Genomic DNA, 25,344 nt, shown 5'->3' with positions numbered 1-25,344 from the left:
TGCTATTTTTCTCTTCCTCATAGCCAGAAGTTGTATTCCGTTCCTCATACATGCCTTATCAATGATTATTTTAATTTATTACCCAACCAACACTATAAGGTCCTAGGGTGGGTTAAAGAAAGGTAAAGGTACCCCTGCCCGTACGGGCCAGTCTTAACAGACTCTGGGGCTGTGCGCTCATCTCACTCTATAGGCCGGGAGCCAGCGCTGTCCGCAGACACTTCCGGGTCACGTGGCGAGCCAGAGCCGCACACGGAAACGCCGTTTACCTTCCTGCTAGTAAGCGGTCTCTATTTATCTACTTGCACCCGGGGGTGCTTTCGAACTGCTAGGTTGGCAGGCGCTGGGACCGGGAGCGCACCCTGCCGCGGGGATTCTAACCGCCGACCATGCGATCGGCAAGTCCTAGGCGCTGAGGTTTAACCCACAGCGCCACCTGTGCCCCTAGGGTGGGTTACAACAATTTAAAATGTAATATTAAAAACAGTTTAAAATAACTTACAATCACCCAAATATGGTGGGTCCTAAAAGCATACATCTCAGAGGTATATTCAGCATTTGTTGAAAACTGTAAAGCGAAGTTGCCAGAATTATCTCTGTGGGGAGGCAAATCTGCAACTTAGGGGTTGTCACAGAGAGCCTTTTCTGGGCCACTACCACCAACCAGAGCTACTGAGGGCGGTGGAACTATTGAGATAATCCCCTCTGTTGATCTTAACACCCAAGAGGGTCTGTAGGAAGGAAGGGGTCTTTCAGATATTTGGTGCCCAAGTCATTTTGGACTTAAAACACTTACATGAGCACTTTGAATTGGGCCTAGAAATGAACTAGTGTGGCGTTCGTATGGAGCCCCCGGTCATCTCATGGACTATTGACCCATACACCACTAATCCGCTGCCACCAACCAGGTTCTCCCCGATAAATCACTTAGCGTCAGTCAGGTTCTCAAGTTAACAACGAAGAGTGTAGTTTATTGCAAACACAAATAAACTTTAAATGCATTTGAAACGCTGTTACCCTTTACCCTCTTAGTCTTATTTTGTCCGGTCTCTAACTCTTCTACCTCCCCTCACACTAACTGTCTCTCTATTTCCATCTGTCTGCCAACGGCTTTCCCAACTGCTTCTTACCAACCAACGAACCAACCAACCAACCAACTGTCTAAACCTCGGGCTAAGCCCTTTTTATAAACAGGAAGGCTTCGCCTCTGGCTTTTCTATTGGTCTACCTATTAACTCTTTCTCTCCCCCTGTACAGACATTCCAAAAGAACAGGTGAAGGCCACAACTAGCAACTAATGCAGCTGTTTTATAACACTTCTGTGAAACCTAAATGGAACTGCAATACCTCAAGGACCACCTCTCTCAATATGAACCGACCCGGACCCTGCTACCATCATCTGAGGCTCTTCTTTGTGCTGGGTGGCAAGAGGAGAGTGGGCCTTTTCTTTGGTGGCTTCCCACTTGTGGAATGTTCTCCCCAGGATGGCCCGCCTGGCTCCTTCATTCCATATCTTTAGGCACCAATCAAAAACCTACCCCTATTGCGAATTAAACGATCTATGGCCTTTTCAAACTGAGTGATGGTGGTATTGTTTTTGTTTGCTTTTATATTATGTACATTATGTGGCTTTGTGGTTTTATAATGTAATCCGCCTGTGATCCTCAGATGAAGAACAGTATAGAAATTAAATTAACAACAATAACAACCCCAGCTTCTGCATTTTGGAGTAACTGAAATTTCCAAGTCATCTTCAAGGGCAGCACCATACACAGAGCACTGCAAAAAGCCAATCTGTAAGTTATCACTGCATGGAGTACAGCAACCAAGTATTTTTTGTCCAAAAGGAGCTGCTGATGGGGAAACAGACAGAGCTGGTAAAAGGCACTCCCAGCCACTGAGACCACCTGAGCCTCCACTGACTTTGCTGATTCTGGGGACACCTGCAAGCTGTTGACCTGCAAGTAGAGTGTTTGAGGACCGGGACATTCGCAAATGCTTGTTTACAAAGCTATTGTACTACCAACCTTATTATATGCTTGTGAAACACGGACAACTTATAAACACCATCTCCAACTCCTTGAAAGATTCCATTAAGGATGTCTCTGAAAATTTTTACACATCGCTTGGGAAGACAGGCGAACTAATATCAGTGTACTGGAAGAAGCAAAGATCACCAGTGTTGAAGCAATGATTCTTCAACATCAACTTCATTGGACTGGTCATGTTGTTTGGATGCCTGATGACCGTCTTCCAAAGCAACTATTCTATTCCGAACTTAAAAATGGAAAGCGTAATTCCGGTGGTCAACAAAAGAGGTTTAAAGACTGTCTCAAGGCAAATCTAAAAAAATGTAGTATAAACACTGACAACTGGGAAACACTGGCCTTTGAGCGCTCCAGTTGGAGAACAGCCTTTACCAAAGGTGCCATGGGCTTTGAAGACACTCAAACTCAGGACGAAAGGAGAAACGTGCTAAGAGGAAGATATGCTTGACAAATCTACACCGTGATCAACTCCCACCCAGAAACCAATGTCCCCACTGTGGAAGGACGTGTGGAACCAAAATTGGCCTCCACAGTCATTTACGGACTCATTGTTAAAACTGTGTTTATGGAAGACAATCTTACTCGGCTATGAGTGATCGCCAAAGAAAAAGAAGAATATCTGCTGCTTCCAAGGGAGTGTAGCCCTGTACAGAGCAGACATCTCCCAGACATGAGAACTCAGAACACGTAACACTACTATCTTCTCAGGATTTGGCTTCATTTTATTTTAGCCTCTCTCAGTTCAGCTGGACAAAGATAGAGTGGGTGCCATGTGTATATACTGACAATTCTTCACTCCAAATCTCCCAATGACAACAGCATGGAGAACAAGATGGAATCCTATGGGACACCACCAGACACAATTCCCATGACATCATGCCATGGCTCCCAGTAACAACTTCAGTCTTTGCTAAGTTAAAAATTAAAGGTAAAGGACCGCTGACAGTTAAGTCCAGTCGCGAACGACTCTGGGGTTGCGGCACTCATCTCGCTTTAATGGCCGAGGGAGCTGACGTTTGCCCGCAGAAAATTTTTCTGGGTCATGTGACCAGGATGACTAAGCCACTTCTGGCAAAACCAGAGCAGCGCACGGAAACACCGTTTACCTTCCTGCCAGAGCGGTACCTATTTATCAACTTGCACTTTGACGTGCTTTCGAACTGCTAGGTTGGCAGGAGCTGGGACCGAACAATGGGAGCTCACCCTGTCACAGGAATTCGAACCGACGACCTTCTGATCAGCAAGCCCAAGGCTCAGTGGTTTACACCACAGCGCCACCCGCGTCCCAAGTTATAAGTTACCATGGTGCTAATGTAATCAGAAGGTAAGCTGCTGCTATGTAGCTTCCGGTGGGAGGAATTTTACCACTCTTCTTGAGACTCATATTTCTGACCAGAATTAGATGAATGGAAAAATTCTCCTCACTATTCGGCAGAACATCCAAACTGTCTCAGGGTCGGTTTGCTCCGAGTGTCAGGAACTATGGGAACTATTTTTATTCCAGTCCCTGGTGGCTTTGGAAGCTGCCAAAAAGTTGAGGTAACATCAAGGGACTAATGGACGCACAGCATTGAATTTTCCCCACCCTCCTGCAGTGTAAGTTTGAATCAGAGACAGGGGCAGCGGGGGGGGGGGGGCGCTACAACAGGAGTTGGGGGTAGGAAGGCTGTTTGGCTCCACCGTATCCCTAATGGCGTATTTGGAAGTGAAACAGGGCACACATTTGGGAAGAAACTCAATGTAATATTTATTTATTTCTATCAATAATGTCAAGCTAAGTAGCTTAGTCATCAATAATTCTAAGAAGGATTTCCTGTATTTTGTGCCTTAATTCCATCATTTGGCACACTCAATACGCACAGTATTTTATTTCAGACAGAGTATGTTCTTCTTCTTTTAAATTCCCTACCAGAGAATTGAACTGACCTAACAATAAGTTAAGTCTGAAACAGATCAATCAGGGATTACCAACAGCTTCCAAGAGTCACTTAGTAAAAAATCATAATGTTTAAGTTGATCCTATGTGATTTTTCTCTTGCCTCCATCCTCCCCATATGCCGCTAAGTAATCCCCATCTCTCTCCAATGCCCCAAAAGGCATTTAACTCTGTAGTCCGCAGCAATATTTCTGAAAGATATATATTTGCCTTGGAAAGAGATCCAACTACATGGCAGGCGTTTTTCAAAACTTCTTCACAGGGAATGATACACTAAGGTTCTCTGCAAAGGTACTCTCTTCCCTTCCATTTTCTTCCAACTTGCACAGATTTGAAGCTTATGCTATAATATCAAGACACTTGGGCTATTTCTCAGGAAGAAAGTATAAACATTTCCAGTAAGAGGAATTCATATAAATCCGTTTCCCAAATGGTGCTTCAGCTGTTTTTGGTTGTAAAGCTTAAATGAGAAAACAAAGAAAGCTATCTCTCAGTCCCTTAGCTTCTCCAATACACAGGCAGACATACCCAGAGTACACAACATTTATTTAAGGGCTGAAGAACCACTCTGGCAAAATCACAGAGGTCTGGAGTTTAACAACAGCGATTCCCTACAGTCAGTATAGGCTGAAGTGTAAACCCAGTCATACCAACACACTCTTCTTCTGTTTAGTCACTGAATCTTCAAATCCAATCAGTCAGGTCATGAAGGAAAAATCTCCCCTCAGGCCCTATGAATCTGAAAGCCAGCAACAGCCCACAGAAATAGCAAATGAGCAGATATAAGCTGTTTACCATGTTCTCATTTGGGGAATTATATTTGAATTCTGCTGCAGGTCAGTTACACGTTACATTTTCAGGTGTACCCTTAAGATGTTTAAGTGGGCACCTAAAAATGGGACAAGCGCAGAACAGATTAGGCATAAAGAACTTCAGAGTCTGCTGGGTCAAGCCAATGGCCTGTCTAGTCCAACATCTTGTTCTCAGGAAGAGGAACCTGCTAGCAGGATGCAATAACACCTTCTACATGGGGCTACCTTTGAAGGTGACTCGGAAACTGCAACTAATCCAGAATGCGGCAGCTAGACTGGTGACTGGGGGCAGCTGCCGAGACCACATAACACCGGTCTTGAAAGACCTACATTGGCTCCCAGTACGTTTCTGAGCACAATTCAAAGTGTTGGTGTTGACCTTTAAAGCCCTAAATGGCTTCGGCCCAGTATACCTGAAGGAGTGTCTCCACCACCATCGTTCTGCCCAGACTCTGAGGTCCAGCACCGAGGGCCTTCTGGTGGTTCCCTCACTGCGAGAAGCAAAGCTACTGGGAACCAGGCAGAGGGCCTTCTTGGTATTGGCGCCCGCCCTGTGGAACGTCCTCCCACCAGATGTCAAAGAGATAAACAACTATCTGACATTTAGAAGACATCTGAAGGCAGCCCTGTTTAGGGAAGTTTGTAATGTGTGACATTTTAATGTATTTTTAATCTTTGTTGGAAGCTGCCCAAAGTTGCTGGGGAAACCCAGCCAGATGGGAGGGGTATAAATAATAAATACTAATACTTATTATTATTATTCCTCAACTTTGGTTTCCAGGAAATGGTATTCAGAAACCTACAGCCTCCAACTGTGAGGGCAGAGCATAGCCATCACTGGCCAGTAGCCACTGACAGCTTTTACCTGTATGAATTTGTCTAATCATCTTTTAAAGCCATCTAAATTGGTGGCCATCACCTCTTCCTGTGGGAGTGAAGTCCATCATGTAGAGAAACTCTTTCTTTTTCTGTCCCCAAACCTCCAACATTCAGTTTCATTCGATATTCACAAATTCTAGCACTGAGGAAAGCAGAAAAACTTCACCCACATTCTCCATGCCATGCATAATTTTCTTAAAACTTATATCATGTTGCTTCTTACTCTCATTTTCTCTAAAATGCTGCAACCTTTCTGCATAGACATTAGGAAGTCTGCCACTTAGTGGAGTGCTCTAAAAAATGCTTGCTAATCTGCATACCTTGAGTGAAAATTTCTTTGTTTTTTAAAAGAAGAAATGATAAGGTATAATAATGTGTTATTTTGTGATGTAGTTTAGAGGGGGTTTTTCATTCAACCACTGGAATTTTACTCCTTAAGAAAACTTGTCTGGTCTGTAGGTGCAGCTTCTATACTTTATTTCAAATAAACAGATACAAAATTGACATGCCCAAAGTTTGTGCCCTCTTGCTTTGGTGAGAATTCAAAAGTATGTAGCCAATGTGGGTGTTTTTACCCTGATTTTGCATGTAGCCGAATGAAAAAGCCATGGTGCTATACTCACAATGGGAAAGGGGGAGAGTGTGTGCTACTTAGCACTCTGTTGTCAATGCTGTGTTTCCCTACGGATGGAAGAAATATTCTCCAACCTGGTTCCCGCCAGATGTTTTGGACTAAAACTCCCAACAGCCCTAGCAAGCATGGCTAAGGCTCAGGTATGATGGGAACTGTAGCTGAACAACATCTGGAGAACACCAGTTTGAAGAAGCCCTGGACTACAGTCAAGATTAGGTGTAATTGACAGAGTGAAATATGCTCCAACTGAAATCTACGTGACTGCTACAGTGTTCTTGGAGAGTATATAACTATTGCCTTCTGGAAGCAGGGACTCCTGGTCCTAATGAGCTCATCTGTTTTCTTGGAGACTAGAGATAGCCACTGCTTTGTAAAAGAAGAAGAGTTTGGATTTGATATCCCGCTTTATCACTACCCGAAGGAGTCTCAAAGCGGCTAACATTCTCCTTTCCCTTCCTCCCCCACAACAAAAACTCTGTGAGGTGAGAGGGGCTGAGAGACTTCAAAGAAGTGTAACTAGCCCAAGGTCACCCAGCAGCTGCATGTGGAGGAGCGGGGAAGCGAACCCGGTTCACCAGATTACGAGTCCTCTGCTCTCAACCACTACAACACACTGGCTCACGAAAAAGTTTTGAGACTTCAAATCCTCTCTCAGCCATGACACTGAGTAGTCTTGGGCACCTCTGTCCTTGGAGGTTGGATGCCCATCTGTCATGCATACTTTTGCCAAGGTTCTTGCATTGCAGGGGGTTGGACTAGATGACCCCTGGGTGCCTACCAACTCTATAGATTCTATGATATGTTATGAACCTCTGCCCTAGTCTACTTAGGCAAGTGAGGGTAAAGTAGTGTAAAGAATTGTAAAGTAAGGTTTTCTGGGGGGTTTTTTAACTGATAATTGCTCTAGCAACTGCTAGTAATAAATAGGACTTTAATGCAAGCATCACAACCAAAGCACTGGATCCATACTACGTTGGTTAGCCCTGTGTCGGGAAGTTTTTAATGCCTGATGTTTTATTATGTTTTTATATGTGTTGGAAGAAGCCCAAAGTGGCTGGGGAAACCCAGCCAGATGGGTGGGGTACAATAATAATAATAATAATAATAATAATAATAATAATAATAATAATAATAGTTTGCACTTAGTGTTGAATGAAATCAATGGGACTTAAGCATTGCTAACTTGTTGCATTGATTTCAATGGGCTATAATTTAAACCAGCTTAGGCTGTTACTGGCAGAGGATGATGGAAGTCGGGAGTCCAAAACATCTGGAGGGCACCAGGTTGGGGAAGGCTAGCCTGATGCATGAGGAGGGTGTAGAGAAAGCCACCATGACCATGAATCTTGCTCGAAGTGTATCTTTGTGACAGGCAATGACAATTTAGAAGGTAGGGAATGCTTCTGAGGGTTCAACTGCATGCAGGCACCTAAAGAAGTACCTATTCCCCCTGGAGAGACCTGGTCTGAACAGAGACATTGGATTCTTATCTCATTATACATGACTTAGCCATTTTTCACCTTCTCACCCCTTGCCTTTTCCTGTAAGACCTATTGCAGTCGTTAAGAGTCGTCAACAGGCTCATCTCAGCTATCTGCCAATCACCCATTCCCACCACCCTTCTGAGTAATACCCCTCCCCACCTTCTCACTATATAGAAGGATCTGGCAACTTCTGTTTCAGTGTATCTGAAGAAGTGTGCTTGCACACGAAAGCTCATACCAAGAACTAACTTAGTTGGTCTTTAAGGTGCTACTGGAAGGAATTTTTTTATTTTGACTATTCCCCCTTGCTCTGGTTGCCCAAACCTTTCTAAAAGCATTTCCCCCATGCCTATAGGGACCTACCCAAATGACCCTCTGAATTGCAGGCACATTCTTCAGACAGGGAGGGGCAGCAGATGCTTATGAAACATCAGACTCCGATTTCAATGACTCGAGTAATGAACCAAAAAGCTAGGGATTTCTGCTGGATAAAAATAACAAGCACCCAGTATAACTAGAGAGAGAATTGTGTGTTCCTGCTAAGAAACCATATCTACTTAATATAGAAACATGGATGGTACCATTGTATAATTAGGGGGGACCAAAAGGAGCATTCCTGACATGCCATCTTTTTTAACCAAGAAGAACTTCTAAGTTCTAATTACAAAATAGTATGCTTCTTCGTCTGGTTTCCCTATAAATTCTTTCCCAGCTCCTGAAGAGCAACAACAAAAACCATTAGCTTCCCAAAGAGGGAGAGCGTAAAGTGGGTCACAGGGGAGATACGCCATTCCTAGACTGGAAGGAAGCCATTGGGAGTCCCAGGTGAGTGATGTCTGTCCAGCGCTGCGGTCTTGTCAGAATCTGATGTCCAACCCGCAGACCCTCCTTCTCAGCATCCCAGTCCCAGTATCTCAATGGGGAAAGAGACATCTGTGAATCCTCTGGCATAGTTTCAATGTTTTACAGCTGTAATAACCACAAACACAAAGGGGGGGGGCAGTGGGTTTCCTCCAACTTCAAGGTTCCTGGGGTACTTCTATAAAACAGACAAGTATAGTTCTCTGTACTGTATGAAATGCTTTATAATGGGCAGATGTTCATGGATACAGTGGTGCCTCGCAAGACGAAAAGAATCCGTTCTGTGATTCTCTTCGTCTAGCGGTTTTTTCGTCTTGCGAAGCAAGCCCATTAGCGGATTAGCGCTATTAGCGGCTATTAGCGGCTTATCTGCTGATCAGATCAGCTGATAAGCGGCTTAGCGGCTTAGAAAAAGGCAGGGGAAAAGGAAAAAAAACCGCAGGAACTCGCAAGACATTGTCGTCTTGCGAAGCAAGCCCATAGGAAATTTGTTTTGCGAAGCACCTCCAAAATGGAAAACTCTTTCGTCTAGCGAGTTTTCCGTCTTGCGAGGCATTCGTCTTGCGGGGCACCACTGTAGTCTGAAAAATACTAACCTGAGTTGAGCCCTGATATCACCTAACTGGCAAGCACAAAAGCCAACGGTATTGTTGGGTGGTTGAAAACATCTGTAACTGTGTTCAAAGTAATAGAAAATAATACTAAGGAAAGTTTTTAAATGAGGAGTAATTATAAATAGTCTCTATGAGCTGTACTGTGGAATTACAGAACCAAACTGTAGAAGTTGTAGGGCTGGTAGCTAAATGTTATGTAAAAAAGACACACACACCCTTAATGCTGTTGTGCATTTAGAATACATCTGAAGGCAGCCCTGTTTAAGGAAGTTTTTAATGTATACCCAGCCAGATGGATGGGGTATAAATAAATTATTATTATTATTATTATTATTATTATTATTATTATTATTATTATTACATAGATTCCTAGGTATTTAATACACTCCATACCTTGAAGGCACCACAGATAAAGAGTTGCATAAAGCAAATTCTACTTCACTCGCATGAGTCTGAATGACCAATCTTGTATGCAAGTTCCTTCAGCTTCACTAAATTCAATGGGAATTACTTCTATCTTGTGCTCAGGATTGGGTGTAGACTTGCATGTGCAACCCAGGTGTTGGTCTGGTTATGTTTGGGGCACAGAGGGTAAGGCAGAATCAAGGGGGAATGCCCTACATTATTGTGTTCCTCTCAAAGGCTAGGGCATATTCCAGATCTTCCTGCTTAGTTTTAGTCTGAATATTTTCTAGATTAGTGGAAACGTTGTATGTCTCCATCCATGCATACTTAAATGTTAGTTATTTTTCCACTTCGGCCTCTTTTTCTAACAGTGTTTCTCTTGTTACACAGGATTATTTAAGACAGATAAATTAATTGCATTTGCATCATACCAAATGTGCTTCAAAAACTGATTACATTAAATGACGCCAACTACCACGTTGTCTATCAGCTTTTACTTTTCTATGTCTGTGTGGAGGCGATTAAAAAGCAATGCACCTTTAAAAAAACAAGGTATGTGACTTTCTTCTATGCCAATGAACTTGCTATTTAACCATTGTAATTAATGTGCACTTGACAGCCTGTGACTGATTTCAGAAAAAAGAAAAATACCTCCATTGGTGGGGACGCCTTAACAAGAGACTGTTACACATAAAGTCTCATTTAGATTTCTTAATTTGGGACTAATTGTTGCAGTCACATTAACTGGAGCATTGCCATAAGGCACATAAACAGGTATTTGAAAGACTAAAATTTCAGCATTTGAATATGGAGACATTATACCTGCATAAAAGACAGGACTTATTGTAAATTCTGTTTCACAAAAACCTGACAAAATAACAAAATATTTAATTTTAAGGATGAAATTCAAAAAATTATTGAGGGATGTTTCAAACATTCAGGCTACCTTCCGCTTTGGCCCACTTTCCTCCCCCCCCCCCCCCGCTAACAACTTGTACTAGAATTTTGCACACCCATTTCCTACACATTAACCTATCAGTGGATGATCACTTCCCTGTAGTCTGATCCCACAGCACGGGGCAGTGTGTGCAACTGTCACAAGTCACAACCGTGTATGGTGCCATCATATGAGTATGCCCTGCCAATGGTGACTCTACCACCTGACCAACCCGAATCAACACAAGGAGTACATGCTAGCGAGTCTGAAGGTGTTACCTTTGGCAATACGTCCAGAAAATACCATTTGCAGAGAGACTTTGTCTGTGAACCTGCATGTTCAGGTTACAGTGGTGCCTCGCAAGACGAAAATAATCCGTTCCGCAAGTCTCTTCGTCTAGCGGTTTTTTCGTCTTGCGAAGCAACCCTATTAGCGGCTTAGCGGATTAGCGCTATTAGCGGTTTAGCGGCTATTAAAGGCTTAACGGCTTAGCGGCTAAAAGGCTATTAGCGGCTTAACGGCTTAGAAAAAGGAGGGGGCCAAAAAAAAACGGAATACTCGCAAGACGTTCCCGTCTTGTGAAGCAAGCCCATAGGGAAATTTGTCTTGCGAAGCAGCTCAAAAACGGAAAACCCTTTCGTCTAGCGGGTTTTCCGTCTTGCGAGGCATTCGTCTTGCGGGGCACCACTGTACTGATAAAATATGGTCTGCATTTAGTTGTTACTGGCTCACCATCAAGCAAGTAGATTTACTGTGGGGTAGATCTGCTCATGAATATACCTGACAGGAAGTGGAACAGCACATACAGGAGGAGGTAGGTAGGCAACCCACACCATGTTCTTAAAAGTAGTCTAATAAGGATGCTCTTGCTAAATAGAATAATGAGTAGAAAGTAAAGGGGAGTCTGAACTTGTAATGCAACCGCTGGTAATAGTTTGAAAAGGAACTAGAAGTTGTACCTTTTCCTTACATGGTGCCACTGTTCCTTGGGCACTTTTCAAACAACCTGCAACTCAAAATTTTTGTTTTGCATACATAAAAGTTAACCCAAATAGTGGTATTGCTGTATGCTTTGGATTCCTAAATAGGGAATAAATCACAAGTCAAGAAAAGAATCTTAAAACTGAAGTTAAGATGTCATCACAGAAATTGCATTGTTAACACAATGTCATAAGATGGCTGAAATGCTTGGTTGGTTGCCTTTTTTGGTATTTCAGAACGTATCATAATTTTAAATGTTCTTGCACAGATATATTTCTCAGAAAACTTATCAACAATAGATCTCTTAAAAAGCACTGTAGTGAAAATTAAGAGAGTGTTGATGATCTGGATAAAAATGGCTCAGTGTTTCTGCTCAGGTTTCAAACGGAAAACATTGGAATGGAAAGAAAGCAACGGGCCTGCCAACAATCCTGCAATCTACAGAATGTTCCTTCTTTCATAACACATTCAATCTGCAGAACAGCTCAACCTCCAAAAATCAACCCGGGACAGGGCGAGGATGCTCACCTCATTTTCACACAACACAATTGCACGTCATCTATAAAGTTTGTGGTCCAAAAGTCTATTATGTGCAAACCTGCGTTTTTTAACCATTTGAGGAAGAGACATCACCTTGCCAACAAAGGTCTGTGTAGTTAAAACTATGGTTTCCCCAGTAGTGATGTATGGAAGTGAGAGCTGGACCATAAAGAAGGCTGATCGCCGAAGAATTGATGCTTTTGAATTATGGTGCTGGAGGAGACTCTTGAGAGTCCTATGGACTGCAAGAAGATCAAACCTATCCATTCTGAAGGAGCCCTGAGTGCTCACTGGAAGGACAGATCCTGAAGCTGAGGCTCCAATACTTTGGCCACCTCATGAGAAGAGAAGACCTGAAAAAGACCCTGATGTTGGGAAAGATGGAGGGCACAAGGAGAAGGGGACGACAGAGGATGAGATGGTTGGACAGTGTTCTCAAAGCTACCAGCATGAGTCTGACCAAACTGCGGGAGGCAGTGGAAGACAGGAGTGCCTGGCGTGCTCTGGTCCATGGGGTCACGAAGAGGCGGACACGACTAAACGACTAAACAAGCAAGGGTAAGATGGATCTTCTTCTGATCAAGCAGGGCCTGGATTTTTGTTTTTAAAGTCGTAAATGGTTTAGCAGCAGTGTGCTCTTTGAAGTAAAGCACCTAATCTTCAGAAGACATAACCTTTTCAAAAATTCTGGCCACATGTAATTTTATTTTCTATTATGGAAAGAGGAAACTAGCTAACCTTTGCACATCATTTTTTGCTGTGATGTTTGGTATCTGCCTTTGCCAAGATATAAATCACTTTTGTTCCTGGTGTCAAGAAGTTTAGTACACTAAATTAATCATAAGAACCTTAAGAAGAGGAAATAGGGGAAACTCCCCATTACAGAAAGAAAAGCGCAGATGCTGTGCTTGATGAAATAAAGCCTGATTCCTCCGTACCTGGTCCTCATTTCCAGTTTTCATCACTTACCTGTGAAAAATGGCAGAAGTAAAATTTAAACTATTGCCGAAATACAGGCAACAGTTCTCCCTTGCACAAGCATTCCTAATGCTCTTTGTTGATCTAGCACAACAGAGGAAAATAAAATTCCACAAGTGCAACAAAATACCCTTTCTTCTTTTTTGAACTATATTTCAACATTGCTTCAGGTTCAGTATATAATATAAAGGTAAAGGGACCCCTGACCATTAGGTCCAGTCGTGGCCGACTCTGGGGTTGCGGCGCTCATCTCGCTTTATTGGCCGAGGGAGCCGGCGTACAGCTTCCGGGTCATGTGGCCAGCATGACTAAGCTGCTTCTGGCAAACTAGAGCAGTGCACAGAAACACCATTTACCTTCCCGCCAGAGCGGTACCAATTTATCTACTTGCACTTTGACGTGCTTTCGAACTGCCAGGTTGGCAGGAGCAGGGACCGAGCAACAGGAGCTCACCCCGTCGCGGGGATTCGAACCACCAACCTTCTGATCGGCAAGTCCTAGGCTCTGTGGTTTAACCCACAGCGCCACCTGCGTCCCAGTAGTATATAATATATTGTGGTATTATTCTCATCCTTTGCACATATTTCAGCTCTCCAGTCTTCTGCACTATCGCAGTCTGCACTATTGCAGTCTGAAGCTTAAGAGTTGCTTCTGTGTGTTGTGAATCCACGGTGCAGTGGCCTTTTTGTGGATTACGTGAGTGAGGCCAACCACCCAAATTATGCATTTTCCATCCAATTGAATTGCAGCTGCTTGGGGATAAGCCATGTAGGTGGGGGGAAGGGGTCTGTCTATATGATCATGCTATTCACAGGTGGGATCACATCATGTGCAAGCAACTCCCATGCTGTTGGCAGTATCTGTGAAGCCTTCATCAAGGCTTGTTTAGGGCAAAGCCATTAGGGAGTAAGAACACACATGAATTTCCACAGGTGCCGTTTATCATCCAGAAGTGCAATACACTTTGTGCAGTCATCACACTCTTTATGGCAATCATACGTATATTCCTTGTCTGCACCAAAATAACAAGCAGTAAATGTGACATAAAGTGGGGGGAAACAGACTAATAACACTAAGCACTGGACATAACTCTTAGTATATATTCACTTTGGGTTTAGAGACGTTCATCTACCTTTCATTTCCTTCACTGCAGAAAACATTGGAGAAATGCCAGCACAGTCGTGACAGATGTGTAAACTCTGGAGCACAGTTACTTCTACCCACCTTTGCGCAGTCCAAAATCAATACGCCTTTATCTTTCACACCAGCCAAAATCAAATGAAATAAAAAAGTTGTATATTTGCTGGAAGATGGCTACATACGTGCTGAACAAGAAACAGAAAGTGATGTCCTCATAGTTTGGATGAAGAAATGTGTTAACATTTCCATGGACTTAGATGAACCTAGATTTGATTTTCCCTTTGTCATCCTAGCAGATAAAGCTAATCTCAGAAAAGTATTTTTCATGGTTTATACTCAAACGAGCAAATTATGCTATTAGTACAACCCCACTAAGCAGATCTGTTTTAAATGCTCACAGGGCAGGCTTGTGAATAGCAACTTGTTTGGTAAGTAAAAAACCCAGCTAGGTGATCATTCAGGGAACCCGCTATAAATTATCCATTATCATTTGAAACCATTTTCATTTATAAACCTTCACCATCAATGAACATTAAATCCTTTTTTCAGCATGCATAGCAATGTTTTCTTGCTGTGAAGGCCCAAATCCCTTTAGAAAATATATTGTGAACCTTTCAAAAGGATACTATTTAGCTTCAAATGGCTTTACAGAACAAACAAAATTTCTGAGAGAAACATCAGCCAAGCTTTCTTCCTCTCTTTTATGTCATTTGGGGTTGAGTTTTGTTACTTTACCTTTAATAGGCAGTGTCAATTAGTTTCCTTGACAATGATGACTACTTCTTGCTATCAACCTCTTAATAGCATACTAGCCAATATCCAGTGTGAGCTTCCTCAGAGCAAATTGACTGTTGCTTAATGACAAGTTTATTTATTTCCTACTTTGCTAAGCAAAAGTATTTTGGGATTGGCAGTCTTGGCTAACTTATTTGCATTGCTGCAATTTCAATCCCATATATCTCGACAGTATTTCAAAACTGACATGAGGAGAATACATTTTGGCCCACTATGGACTGAAATTACCACTCTTTTGCTTTAAGGTGTCTTACATAGCATAGCTACCATTCTTTACTAACTACTTGTGTAACCCTGTCCCCTCAACCTCTTTTTCATTTCCAGTGGATTTTCAGCAGGTTCCTGCTTTGCTAAGCTTACCGATAAAACGTCGTGTAGTCCACAGTTGAGTGGCACGTCTGAAAATCCCATGCTTTGAGTTTCTGGCATTCCCGATGGGCGCGGAGTTTTACTCTCACTGTTCCGTGGCACAGTTCTGGAAACTGTTTCTTTGGAGGGCGAGTACAGAATTCATTCGACTCCACACGCCACGACTCGGCAAAGTCATCCACATCAAACTTGAAATTCCCGTCGCCTCCGATCAGGTCGTCTCTCTTGTGTCCGTTGTAGTTGCCACATAGGCCACAGAGCCTGCCCTTAAGATGTGGTGGAGCCATGACTTCCACAAAGCTGTCTCCATCCCAAGAGATTTCCAGGCCTAAAAAAGAAAGCAAGAAGGAAAGACGCTAACCTGTATCAGTGTATATACAGTATGTGAACATGTGCAGCTACCTTACATATTGAACTGGAACACTGGTCTATCAAGCCTAGCACTGGCTACTCTGGAGAGAACCAGTTTGGAGGATTTCTAGTCTGAGATCTTTTAAACTGCAAATGCCAGGGCCTGAAACTGGGACCTAATGCCTTCAAAGCATATGTTCTGCCATGGAGTTATGGCTCCTCCTACACACACCACAGGTAAAGGTAAAGGGACGCCTGACCATTAGGTCCAGTCATGACCGACTCTGGGGTTGCGGTGCTCATTTCGGTTTATTGGCTGAGGGAGCCGACGTACAATTTCCGAGTCATTTGGCCAGCATGACTAAGCCGCTTCTGGCGAACCAGAGCAGCGCACAGAAATGCTGTTTACCTTCCGCCGGAGCGGTACCTATTTATCTACTTGCACTTTGACGTGCTTTCGAACTGCTAGGTTGGCAGGAGCAGGGACCGAGCAATGGGAGCTCACCCTGTCACAGGGATTCGAACTGCCGACCTTCTGATCGGCAAGTGCTAGACTCTGTGGTTTAACCCACAGCGCCACCTGCGTCCCTACACACACCATAAGGCAGGTTAAAAAGTGGGAACCAGCTGCCCCCCCAAAAGAAGGCATACAGATCACTCCCCGCTCGTGTGCATTTAACATGTATATTCAGCCATGCAGGCTTGTCAATGTTAATATAAATTAATTAATTAATTAGAAGGGGGTGGAAAGGGATTGTGTGTCAGGGGGTGAAGACTCTGCCAAGCCCACCAGCCATTGCACCCAATGTGTTTTGACCATACATGATTTTGGCTTTACGCACAATCCCTGGAACGTAAGCCTCACATAAGTTGCGGGCTTCCTGTAGTCAAACCTCACTGTTTCTGATATATAGCTATTGTGTGTTGCTCAGTGTAGAGGCAATTCTCCTGCTTGCCTCTTCAAAGCGTCACCTGCTCAGCCTCCGCTACATCCTTAACACTTGCAGGCATGACAGCTAAGGCTGGGTCTGAATACACAACAGAATGATGTGGGAGAATAGGTGGCGTTTGAATTTAATTTTTGATGTCTCTTTTTATTCTGAATGGATGAGTTCTCCATTCATAGAATCACTGAATTGTAGAGCTGGGAGGCACCCCGAGGGGAATCAAGTCCAACCCGCTGCAATCCAGGAATCTCTTGGATAGGAATTGGGATATAAAATAATTAGTCAAATTTGAAGGCAAAAAAATGAAACATCTGTCCCATTTGGAGATATATAGGACTTTTCTTTTTCTTTTTTACATTTTCTACAAATTCTGCTGAACCAGCTTGTGCTTTATTTTCTCATCATGGCTCCTTTGGGAAATTTCACCAGGGCCCCCAAGCACCTGAATCCAGCATTGCTCCTGGATTGATGTGTGGATTGAAATGCAGGTGCGATTTGGATTTCACACTGGTCAAATTATGTGATGAAATGCTCAGCTCAAATTTGTAGCAAAAATTATATTAAAATGTCTATTTTAGGGGGAGAGTGTGATTAAATATGCATACACTGAGAGAAAATATTATTTATTTATTTAAAAAATGCAGACACAGGACAGAACATAGTAAAGGTAAAGGGACCCCTGACCATTAGGTCCAGTCGTGGCCGACTCTGGGGTTGCGGCGCTCATCTCACTTTACTGGGCGAGGGAGCTGGTGTACAGCTTCCGGGTCATGTGGCCAGCATGACTAAGCCACTTCTGGCGAACCAGAGCAGCGCACGGAAACACTCTTTACCTTCCCGCCGGAGCGGTACCTATTTATCTACTTGCACTTTGACATGCTTTTGAACTGCTAGGTTGGCAGGAGCTGGGACCGAGCAACAGGAGCTCACCCCGTTGCGGGGATTCGAACTGCTGACCTTCTGATCAGCAAGTCCTAGGCTCTGTGGTTTAACCCACAGCAGCACCCATGTCCCAGACAGAACATAAATATGCATAAATCTGTGCAAAACTGGCTCTGAAGGGAAATAAGCTAGTCTTTCAAAAAAGATCTGGGAAACACCTGTGCCCGACACCCTGAATAGCCAATATTTCACAGTGCTTTTCTTAACATATGAACTCAAAATGGCTTGAACGTGCCAACATGTTTTATACTGAGGCAGACTTTGGATCTATCTATCCCAGTATTGCAAAATCCCAGTCTAAGCATGTGTGTTCTTGTGCAGCCACTAATATCAGGAGCACAGTATTAGACGTGGAATTCACTGTGAGGAATATGAGCCCTTTTATTTAAAGGGGAAATTATCTGGATAGTAATATGCTTCAATTACACACTACTGAGTGAACCATTACACGCCATGTTTGCCCAGTCTCTGCCAAAACCAAGACAATGATGCTTGCTGTAGTTTACTGAGCTGAGAGAAGAGACAACCGGAATAACAAGAGAATCACATTTTAGTCAATTTAGAGCATCCAGAATGGTTCTCAGGAATTCAGTGGAATTTCATAACTCAGCTGGCAGTGAAGAGAGACGCTCAAGATGCTTTTAATTAGAGCTTATGAATAATGCTCCTCTTGTGAGCATTCCACAGACAGCCACAAACATTCTTCCCCCCCCCCCATCTTGCGACTCTGATGAACAAGCCCAGAGCTGAGGCTTTATTTTGTAAGGGACAAAGAAGCAGGTGTATGAGTTCTTGGCTCAGCAGGATATGCTGTGATAGCCTTTAAATGCTTTCTAGATGTTGACTATGCTTCACATCAATCCTTTGGTTAAAGGAGGCAATATAAATGATCAACCGTGGAAGGCCAAGGTATGGGAAGCAGGATATCTGCCATGTTGTTATTGTTTAGTCGTTTAGTTGTGACCGACTCTTCATGACCCCATGGACCAGAGCACGCCAGTGTGGTGTAGTGGTTAAGAGCGTAGACTCGTAATCTGGTGAACCGGGTTCGATTCCCCGCTCCTCCACATGCAGCTGCTGGGTGACCTTGGGCTAGTCACACTTCTTTGAAGTCTCTCAGCCCCACTCAGCTCACAGAGTGTTTGTTGTGGGGGAGGAAGGGAAAGGAGAATGTTAGCCGCTTTGAGACTCCTTCGGGTAGTGATAAAGCGGGATATCAAATCCAAAACTCTCTTCTCTCCTGTCTTCCACTGCCTCCCGCAGTTTGGTCAAACTCATGCTGGTAGCTTCAAGAACACTGTCCAACTATCTCGTCCTCTGTCATCCCCTTCTCCTTGTGCCCTCCATCTTTCCCAACATCAGGGTCTTTTCCAGGGAGTCTTCTCTTCTCATGAGGTGGCCAAAGTATTGGCGCCTCAGCTTCAGGATCTGTCCTTCCAGTGAGCACTCAGGGCTGATTTCCTTAAGAATGGAGAGGTTTGATCTTCTTGCAGTCCATGGGACTCTCAAGAGTCTCCTCCAGCACCATAATTCAAAAGCATCAATTCTTCGGCAATCAGCCTTCTTTATGGTCCAGCTCTCACTTCCATACATCACGACTGGGAAAAGCATAGCTTTCACTATATGGACCTTTGTTGGCAAGGTGATGTATCTGCTATACATCTTTTTTTATCTGCCATACATCTTTTTAAAAAGCACTTAGAGAAGTGCATGTGGCAAAATTTATGGGGGAGAGGAATGAGGTGATGTTTAACCATTTCCCCACCTGCCAATTACCCCCAGCCATATCATATTCTACCAGGACTCCTAGATATGTTTGCTGCTGCTGTGAGAAGGGTTGTAGGTCAGTAGTCAAGCATTGTTTTGCATGCAGAAGCTCCCAGGTTTAATCCCTGGAATCTCCAGGTAAGGATGGGAGAGACAACCTGAGTGGAACCCTGAAAAGCCACTGCCAGTCAGTATAGACATTACAGAGCAAGATGCACCAATGGTCAGACACAGTATAAGGCAGCTTCCTATGTTCCTAGGGGGACACAGGTGACGCTGTGGGTTAAACCACAGAGCCTAGGACTTGCCGATCAGAAGGTTGGTGGTTCAAATCCCCGCGACGGGGTGAGCTCCCGTTGCTCAGTCCCTGCTCCTGCCAACCTGGCAGTTCGAAAGCACATCAAAGTGCAAGTAGATAAATAGGTACCACTCTGGTGGGAAGGTAAACGGCGTTTCCGTGCGCTGCTCTGGTTCGCCAGAAGTGGCTTAGTCATGCTGGCCACATGACCTGGAAGCTGTACACCGGCCCCCTCAGCCAATAAAGCGAGATGAGCGCCACAACCCCAAAGTCAGCCACGACTGGACCTAATGGTCAGGGGTCCCTTTACCTTTTTATATTCCTAAGAGTGGGGGGGGGGAGGAAGGAGAGGAAGGGATGAACAGGGGGTGGTTATCTATCTATCTATCTATCTATCTATCTATCTATCTATCTATCTGTCTATCATCTATCTATCTAATCTATCATCTACCGTATTTTTTGCACCATAACACTCACTTTTTTCCTCCTAAAAAGTAAGGGGAAATGTCTGTGCATGTTATGGAGGGAATGCCTACGGGTGGCATGCCTACAGATTTTCCTCCTCTAAAAACTACGTGCGTGTTATGGTTGAGTGCGTGTTATAGAGCGAAAAATACGGTATCTATCATCTATCTATCATCTATTTTTTAAATACACCCCACTTTTTGTCAAGGAATTCAAAGCTACTTTTGAATAATTCAATCCAGCCTCCTAGATCATGCAGAAAGTTGCCGCCTTAGTCTGGCAAGTAGGCACCACTTATGGGAAAGAAGCAGGCCGGAGTATTTATAATCATAGAGTTGGAAGGAGCCTTGGAGATCAGCCTCCTTCCTTATGAGTAGATCTGCCCCCAAGCAGGCACTTCAGGCTGCTTTTTGAAAAAGGAGGCTGGGATTGTTGTTCATGAACAGATGTTCTTTCAAACCATCTGGTGGGTGGAAATTTGGCCCACCAAATTCAAATTCATTTCAGTTTGACACCCATAGATTAAACTTTGAAAAATAAAAATAAAACTTATTTAATAAAACATAGTCAAGCATCTTGAAATTTTAGGATTCAGCAACCTCAGATTTCTGTGCCATCCCATTTACCTGTTTTCTTTAAAGTAGCTACCAGATGTTCTCCATTTCCCAATTAAATCATGCTTCAGGTTTGAATGATGCAAGATGCACATGCACACAAAAGACTGAATCCAGTTGCAAAAGCAATTCATTTGGGCAGAAAGCAAACCCAGACAGATGTTACGCAAGAACACCGCACTTCAGGGAGGCAGCAAACAGCTTTCCTTGCACACTTGGGGTTCAATATCACACCAGTTTTTGGTTCAGCAAGCAACTTTCATGCAGGCCATGTTGGCTGGTGAGTTTGCTAAAGCCTTCTGGATTTGTTTTGTTTTACTGAGTTTGTTTGGGTTGGACATGTCTTACTGAACTCATTCCCTACTCTACAAGCCCCTCTGGCACAGTGCTTGCTTATTCCTGATCTCTGCTTTTGCCGTAACTACAGCTGAGATCAGTTGTTTTCAAACTGTGTCCTGGGGCTGCTTCAGAAGCTTTTCGGGGCTGTGATGATAATCCTAAGGTTCCCTTGGCAAAGTTACTGTCATTTTATAAGAACCAAACTCCACAATGGCAAAGCAGTCAATTCTGTGTTTATTGCCCATGTTCATTAACTAGGCAACCAATACCCTGGAATCCCCAGTTTAAATGCCTGTAAGCCTTGACGCCAGGTGGAGGAGCGTCAAGTAGAAATTTTCTGATAATTCAATTTCATTTGATGGGGATGGGGATGGGAAACCTTTGTGTTGGCAAAAGCTTCCCTGGTTCATTTTACACAAACTTTGCCTGTGTATTGTAGCATTGTAAGACATGGATTGGTTCATCAGAGGTGGATCGACACTTTTGTCAGATTCTGATATAGTTTATTCTTTTTAAAAAGGTGAGCCCAGGAATTTAACTGAGAATTTTTCCTGAGGCATGCATGAAGAGCACAGCTTCATTCTTATGCTGATTCTGATGTTTTATATAAGGATGGAAGATATTTTTTTCCAAGTCTGCATTTTAAAGCCAACCAACCTAATTTGCTGGTCTGAATTATATGTGATTTGGAATACAGTAATCTATTGGATTTTGCATTTCTCTGAATTATATGATACTATCAGTTTTTGAAAACACACACAAATGATTATTTTACAGAAAAACTGTGCAAAAATGCTTATTTTAGGGGGAATGCACTGAAAAGTACAAATTTGTATTTTGGGGGAAGAATGCATGGAAAATGCATACTTTAGGGATCAATGTGTCCAATTTAAATATGATTTTTTGTGCGTGGGTGAATTCCCCTCTCCACCAAAAATATCCAGAACAGGGACAGAGCAGACCTAAAACTGATCACATTCAAAACTGGCATGGAAGGGAAATGGGGAGATCCTCTTGCTTTTGGTTTAAATTGTTTATTATTATTTTACTGCAGCTGCCTTGGGTGTTGCTTCTATACTGAAAGAATGTGATACAACTCTAATGTAACGTAATGTAAATACCACCAGAGCTTATAGAGCCAAAACAAAACAAAAGCATACATGTCACCCTTGTGTCACTACTTCGCCCTGAGGACCAGGGCAGTCATGTAGCCCCACCTGCTTTGGTTGTCACTTTCAAGAGGTAGCCTTCCAAGTCGATGTGAAAATGTGGCGTGTCGTAAGGTAGGGATATCCGCGTCCCGTTCCACTTCACAGTGAGGTGCTGGTGGAGGCTGATGGTACTGCTGCCCAGCACAAGGTCTACAGATTTTGTCCAGGAGAAAGAGCGAGTCCGTCGGGCATCGTTCTTCACCAGCACCTGGAAGGGCGGGGTAGAGGAGGAGCAGTCTTTCGTCAAAACGTACTGACATGTTCCCTGAAAGTTAAATGTCCGTCCGTCAAAAGTGTTGTAGTGGGGGTCTCCAAATACAGTGCAAACTCCGGGCTCTGTAGGTGAGTGAGAAACAAAAGCACCATCAAGACCAAATGTTATGCTGGGAAAAGCAGGTATTAAATGAATGCAAATGGCCTTCCAACATTTTGGGCCGCTTCATAAACAATGTGACTGAGGCATATATCTAAAAAACGTGTGTGTTTGTGTGTGAATGAGACAAACACTTGGAAGAAGACATGAAGACCATGCATTTTCTTTCAAAGGTACACTCAATGAGAAACCGAGCACTGCTGTCATGAAATGGCCCTTAAGTCCTGGAATGATATAGATTATCAGCACCCACTATAGGATCCCCAGTATACTGTTGCAGCTATAGAAAATGGTAAGTGGAGGTAGAATCCATGAATTGTCTATTGCAGCTCTGGCAATATACAGGATTGTTTGGAGGGGGGGGGGTTCTCCCTCTTTCATAATCCTAGAATTTGAGTGTCATCCAATGAATGGTAGAAGATTGAGGACTGACAACTAACACTATATACAGCGTTCCGTGCGTAGTTGGTTTCATCACAAAGGTAAAGGAGAAGTTCTTCACTGCCACATAATAAAGGAAAAGGCAACTGGTGCTGTGCAATCTGGATTAAACATTGCTATTCTTTGGAAGAGAAGAAATTCAAGGCAATGGAATCTATTAATGCCACAGCCCAACACAGAATTAAGTGCATTTGAAGATCCCAATGAAATAGATGGACTTTTAAGCATGCTTAATTCTGTACTGGATTGTAGCCTAGACTCTCAAATAATTACTGCCAGAACTGCTTTAAAAAAACAAAAACAATTTATGATGTCCCAAATGAACTGATTGTATGAATTGGAGCGGTGAAGAAATAATTCATAGGAAAGTCCTGGCTTTCGTTTGTCTGATACATTTAACACCAATGAATCACCATAATCAAATTACAAGTGACAGTCTCAAAATCAGAAAAATGGAAGCAATTGAATCGAACTGCTAAAAATTCAATAAGAAAAATCAACAGAAGCAGCACTGAAACCTCAACTCTTCTCAGTCTTTGTTACTATACATTCGTACCTCAGAAGTTGAACAGAATCCATTCCAGAAATCCGTTCGACTTCCAAAATGTTTGGAAACCAAGGCGCGGATTCCAACTGGTTTCCAATTGCGCAGGTGCACCGGAAACAATAGCGGAAGCTACGCAGGACGTTCGGCTTCCAAAACAAAACACGTTCAAAAACCAGAACACCCGCTTCCGGTTTTCGATCGTTTGGGAGCCAGAATGTTCGACTCCCTAGGCGTTCTGGAGCCGAGGTACGACTGTATAGTTCTTTAGTATGGTTTCTGAGGGCACCTGCCCTCCTCTTCCTGATGTTGTTGTTCTGAGGGTTTCCTCTGGTCTCCATCTGGCCACACATTGAGTCCATGTGTCCTAGACATGAAGTGGGCTGAATTACCTCACACCTCACTGTGTGGCGCCCTGTCCTGTGGACCTTTACAGCAAAAGGAAACTTCAGAGTGTAACCAAACTTTCATCAGGGGACAGATGGACAAAGGAATTGGGAAGAAGCAGTGCTTAATTTCAAGTGGAAATGGTGATTAGGTCCCAATCTTTCTGGGTACAGCCTCTGGGGTCAGGAAGTCTTTCCCTTCATCCCTGGTGTGAAGTGTCTGTCTCCAGTTACTCAATGCTGAGGGAGCTTAAGCACTTTTAAGTCTCACTGATTTGAAAGAGAGAGTGAATCACATGCTTAATTCTCTCCCCTTCAGATGAATGTGACTTTAAAATGCATGTGTTCGGTTTTGCTGTCAAAATATCCTCTGTGCTCCATTGACTTCACTAAACGAATACCCTTTTCCAGATTTACAAGGCATGGGGCCAAGCTGTATACCAACATATGCACCGACATGCAGTAAACGGCCATTTACTTCACATCCCCAGCACTCACTATCCCGAATCAAGATCATACAGTTTACTTGTCCTTGGACTTGGCAGTCTCAGTTTAGGAGCTCATGATGCGGTGAGTTGATACTCTAAATTACTTAGCTATTGGAAAGAGTTCTGAAGGATTCTTGGACTGTTTTCATGGTATCTAATAACCCACATGCCACAACAGAAAAGAAAGAAATGACCATATTAGGAGGATGGCCCTCTTGCATGCGGGGAGAACTGGAATTCAAGACTCTCGCACAATCTGTGCAAAAGGCAGCGGAGGAAAGACGGGCCAGAACACCAGAAGAGTCAAGTTAATTCCAAAGTGTCCAGATGTAACAGACTCTTGAGGCAGGGCTTGCAGCTAATTTACAGCAGCCAAGGAAAATATTATATAAACCATAACTAAGAGGGATTTGGATGCTTTCTGAGTAAAACTATGACATTAAAAAACAGAATGGAGAGTAATTTGTTCACACATCCATAACTCAACGGGACTTGGCTTTTCAAAAACCAAAAATGAAACACAGGAGACAGTTGGCCAAAATGTGAATTAGGCTTCAGCATCAAAGCAAGCTGCAGATCCTTAAATCAAATGGGGGCAAACATTAATTTGAAAGCTAGGAATATCACAGGCAGAATGAAGCTGAATTGCATTCCTCATGGTGTACAAAAACAACAACCCAGCAACGTGTCTCAACACATTTATACAGGGTGGCTCAAAAGTAGGTATACAGCTCTCCCTATGGGGAGAGTTGAAGACCTATGGAT

The 25,344-nt window shown here is 43.3% G+C and overlaps 1 protein-coding gene across 2 annotated transcripts in view; it reads right to left on the bottom strand.

Moving 5' to 3' along the window:
- The window catches only part of BMPER (BMP binding endothelial regulator), a 170,406-nt gene that overhangs the window by 35,647 nt on the left and 109,415 nt on the right, over positions 1–25,344 (bottom strand). Inside the window, exons 12-13 of one of the 2 annotated variants that reach the window (XR_014517939.1) lie at positions 22,354–22,555; positions 15,405–15,741 (exon numbers count right to left, since the gene is read on the bottom strand). Coding sequence is in view for 1 of the 2 variants with exons in the window: in XM_083468812.1 (XP_083324938.1) it covers positions 15,405–15,741; positions 22,354–22,683 (667 nt within the window). In the remaining variant the exon portion in view is untranslated. Of the gene's footprint in view, positions 1–15,404; positions 15,742–22,353; positions 22,684–25,344 lie in introns of both variants that reach the window. The other variant, XM_083468812.1, reaches the window with a different exon arrangement.

Source organism: Podarcis liolepis (genome assembly GCF_965112155.1).
Source record: "Podarcis liolepis genome assembly, chromosome: 12".
In the NCBI taxonomy this organism is placed as follows: domain Eukaryota; kingdom Metazoa; phylum Chordata; class Lepidosauria; order Squamata; family Lacertidae; genus Podarcis; species Podarcis liolepis.
Note: the sequence above shows the minus strand (reverse complement) of the source record. Positions and strands in the feature narration are given on the sequence as shown.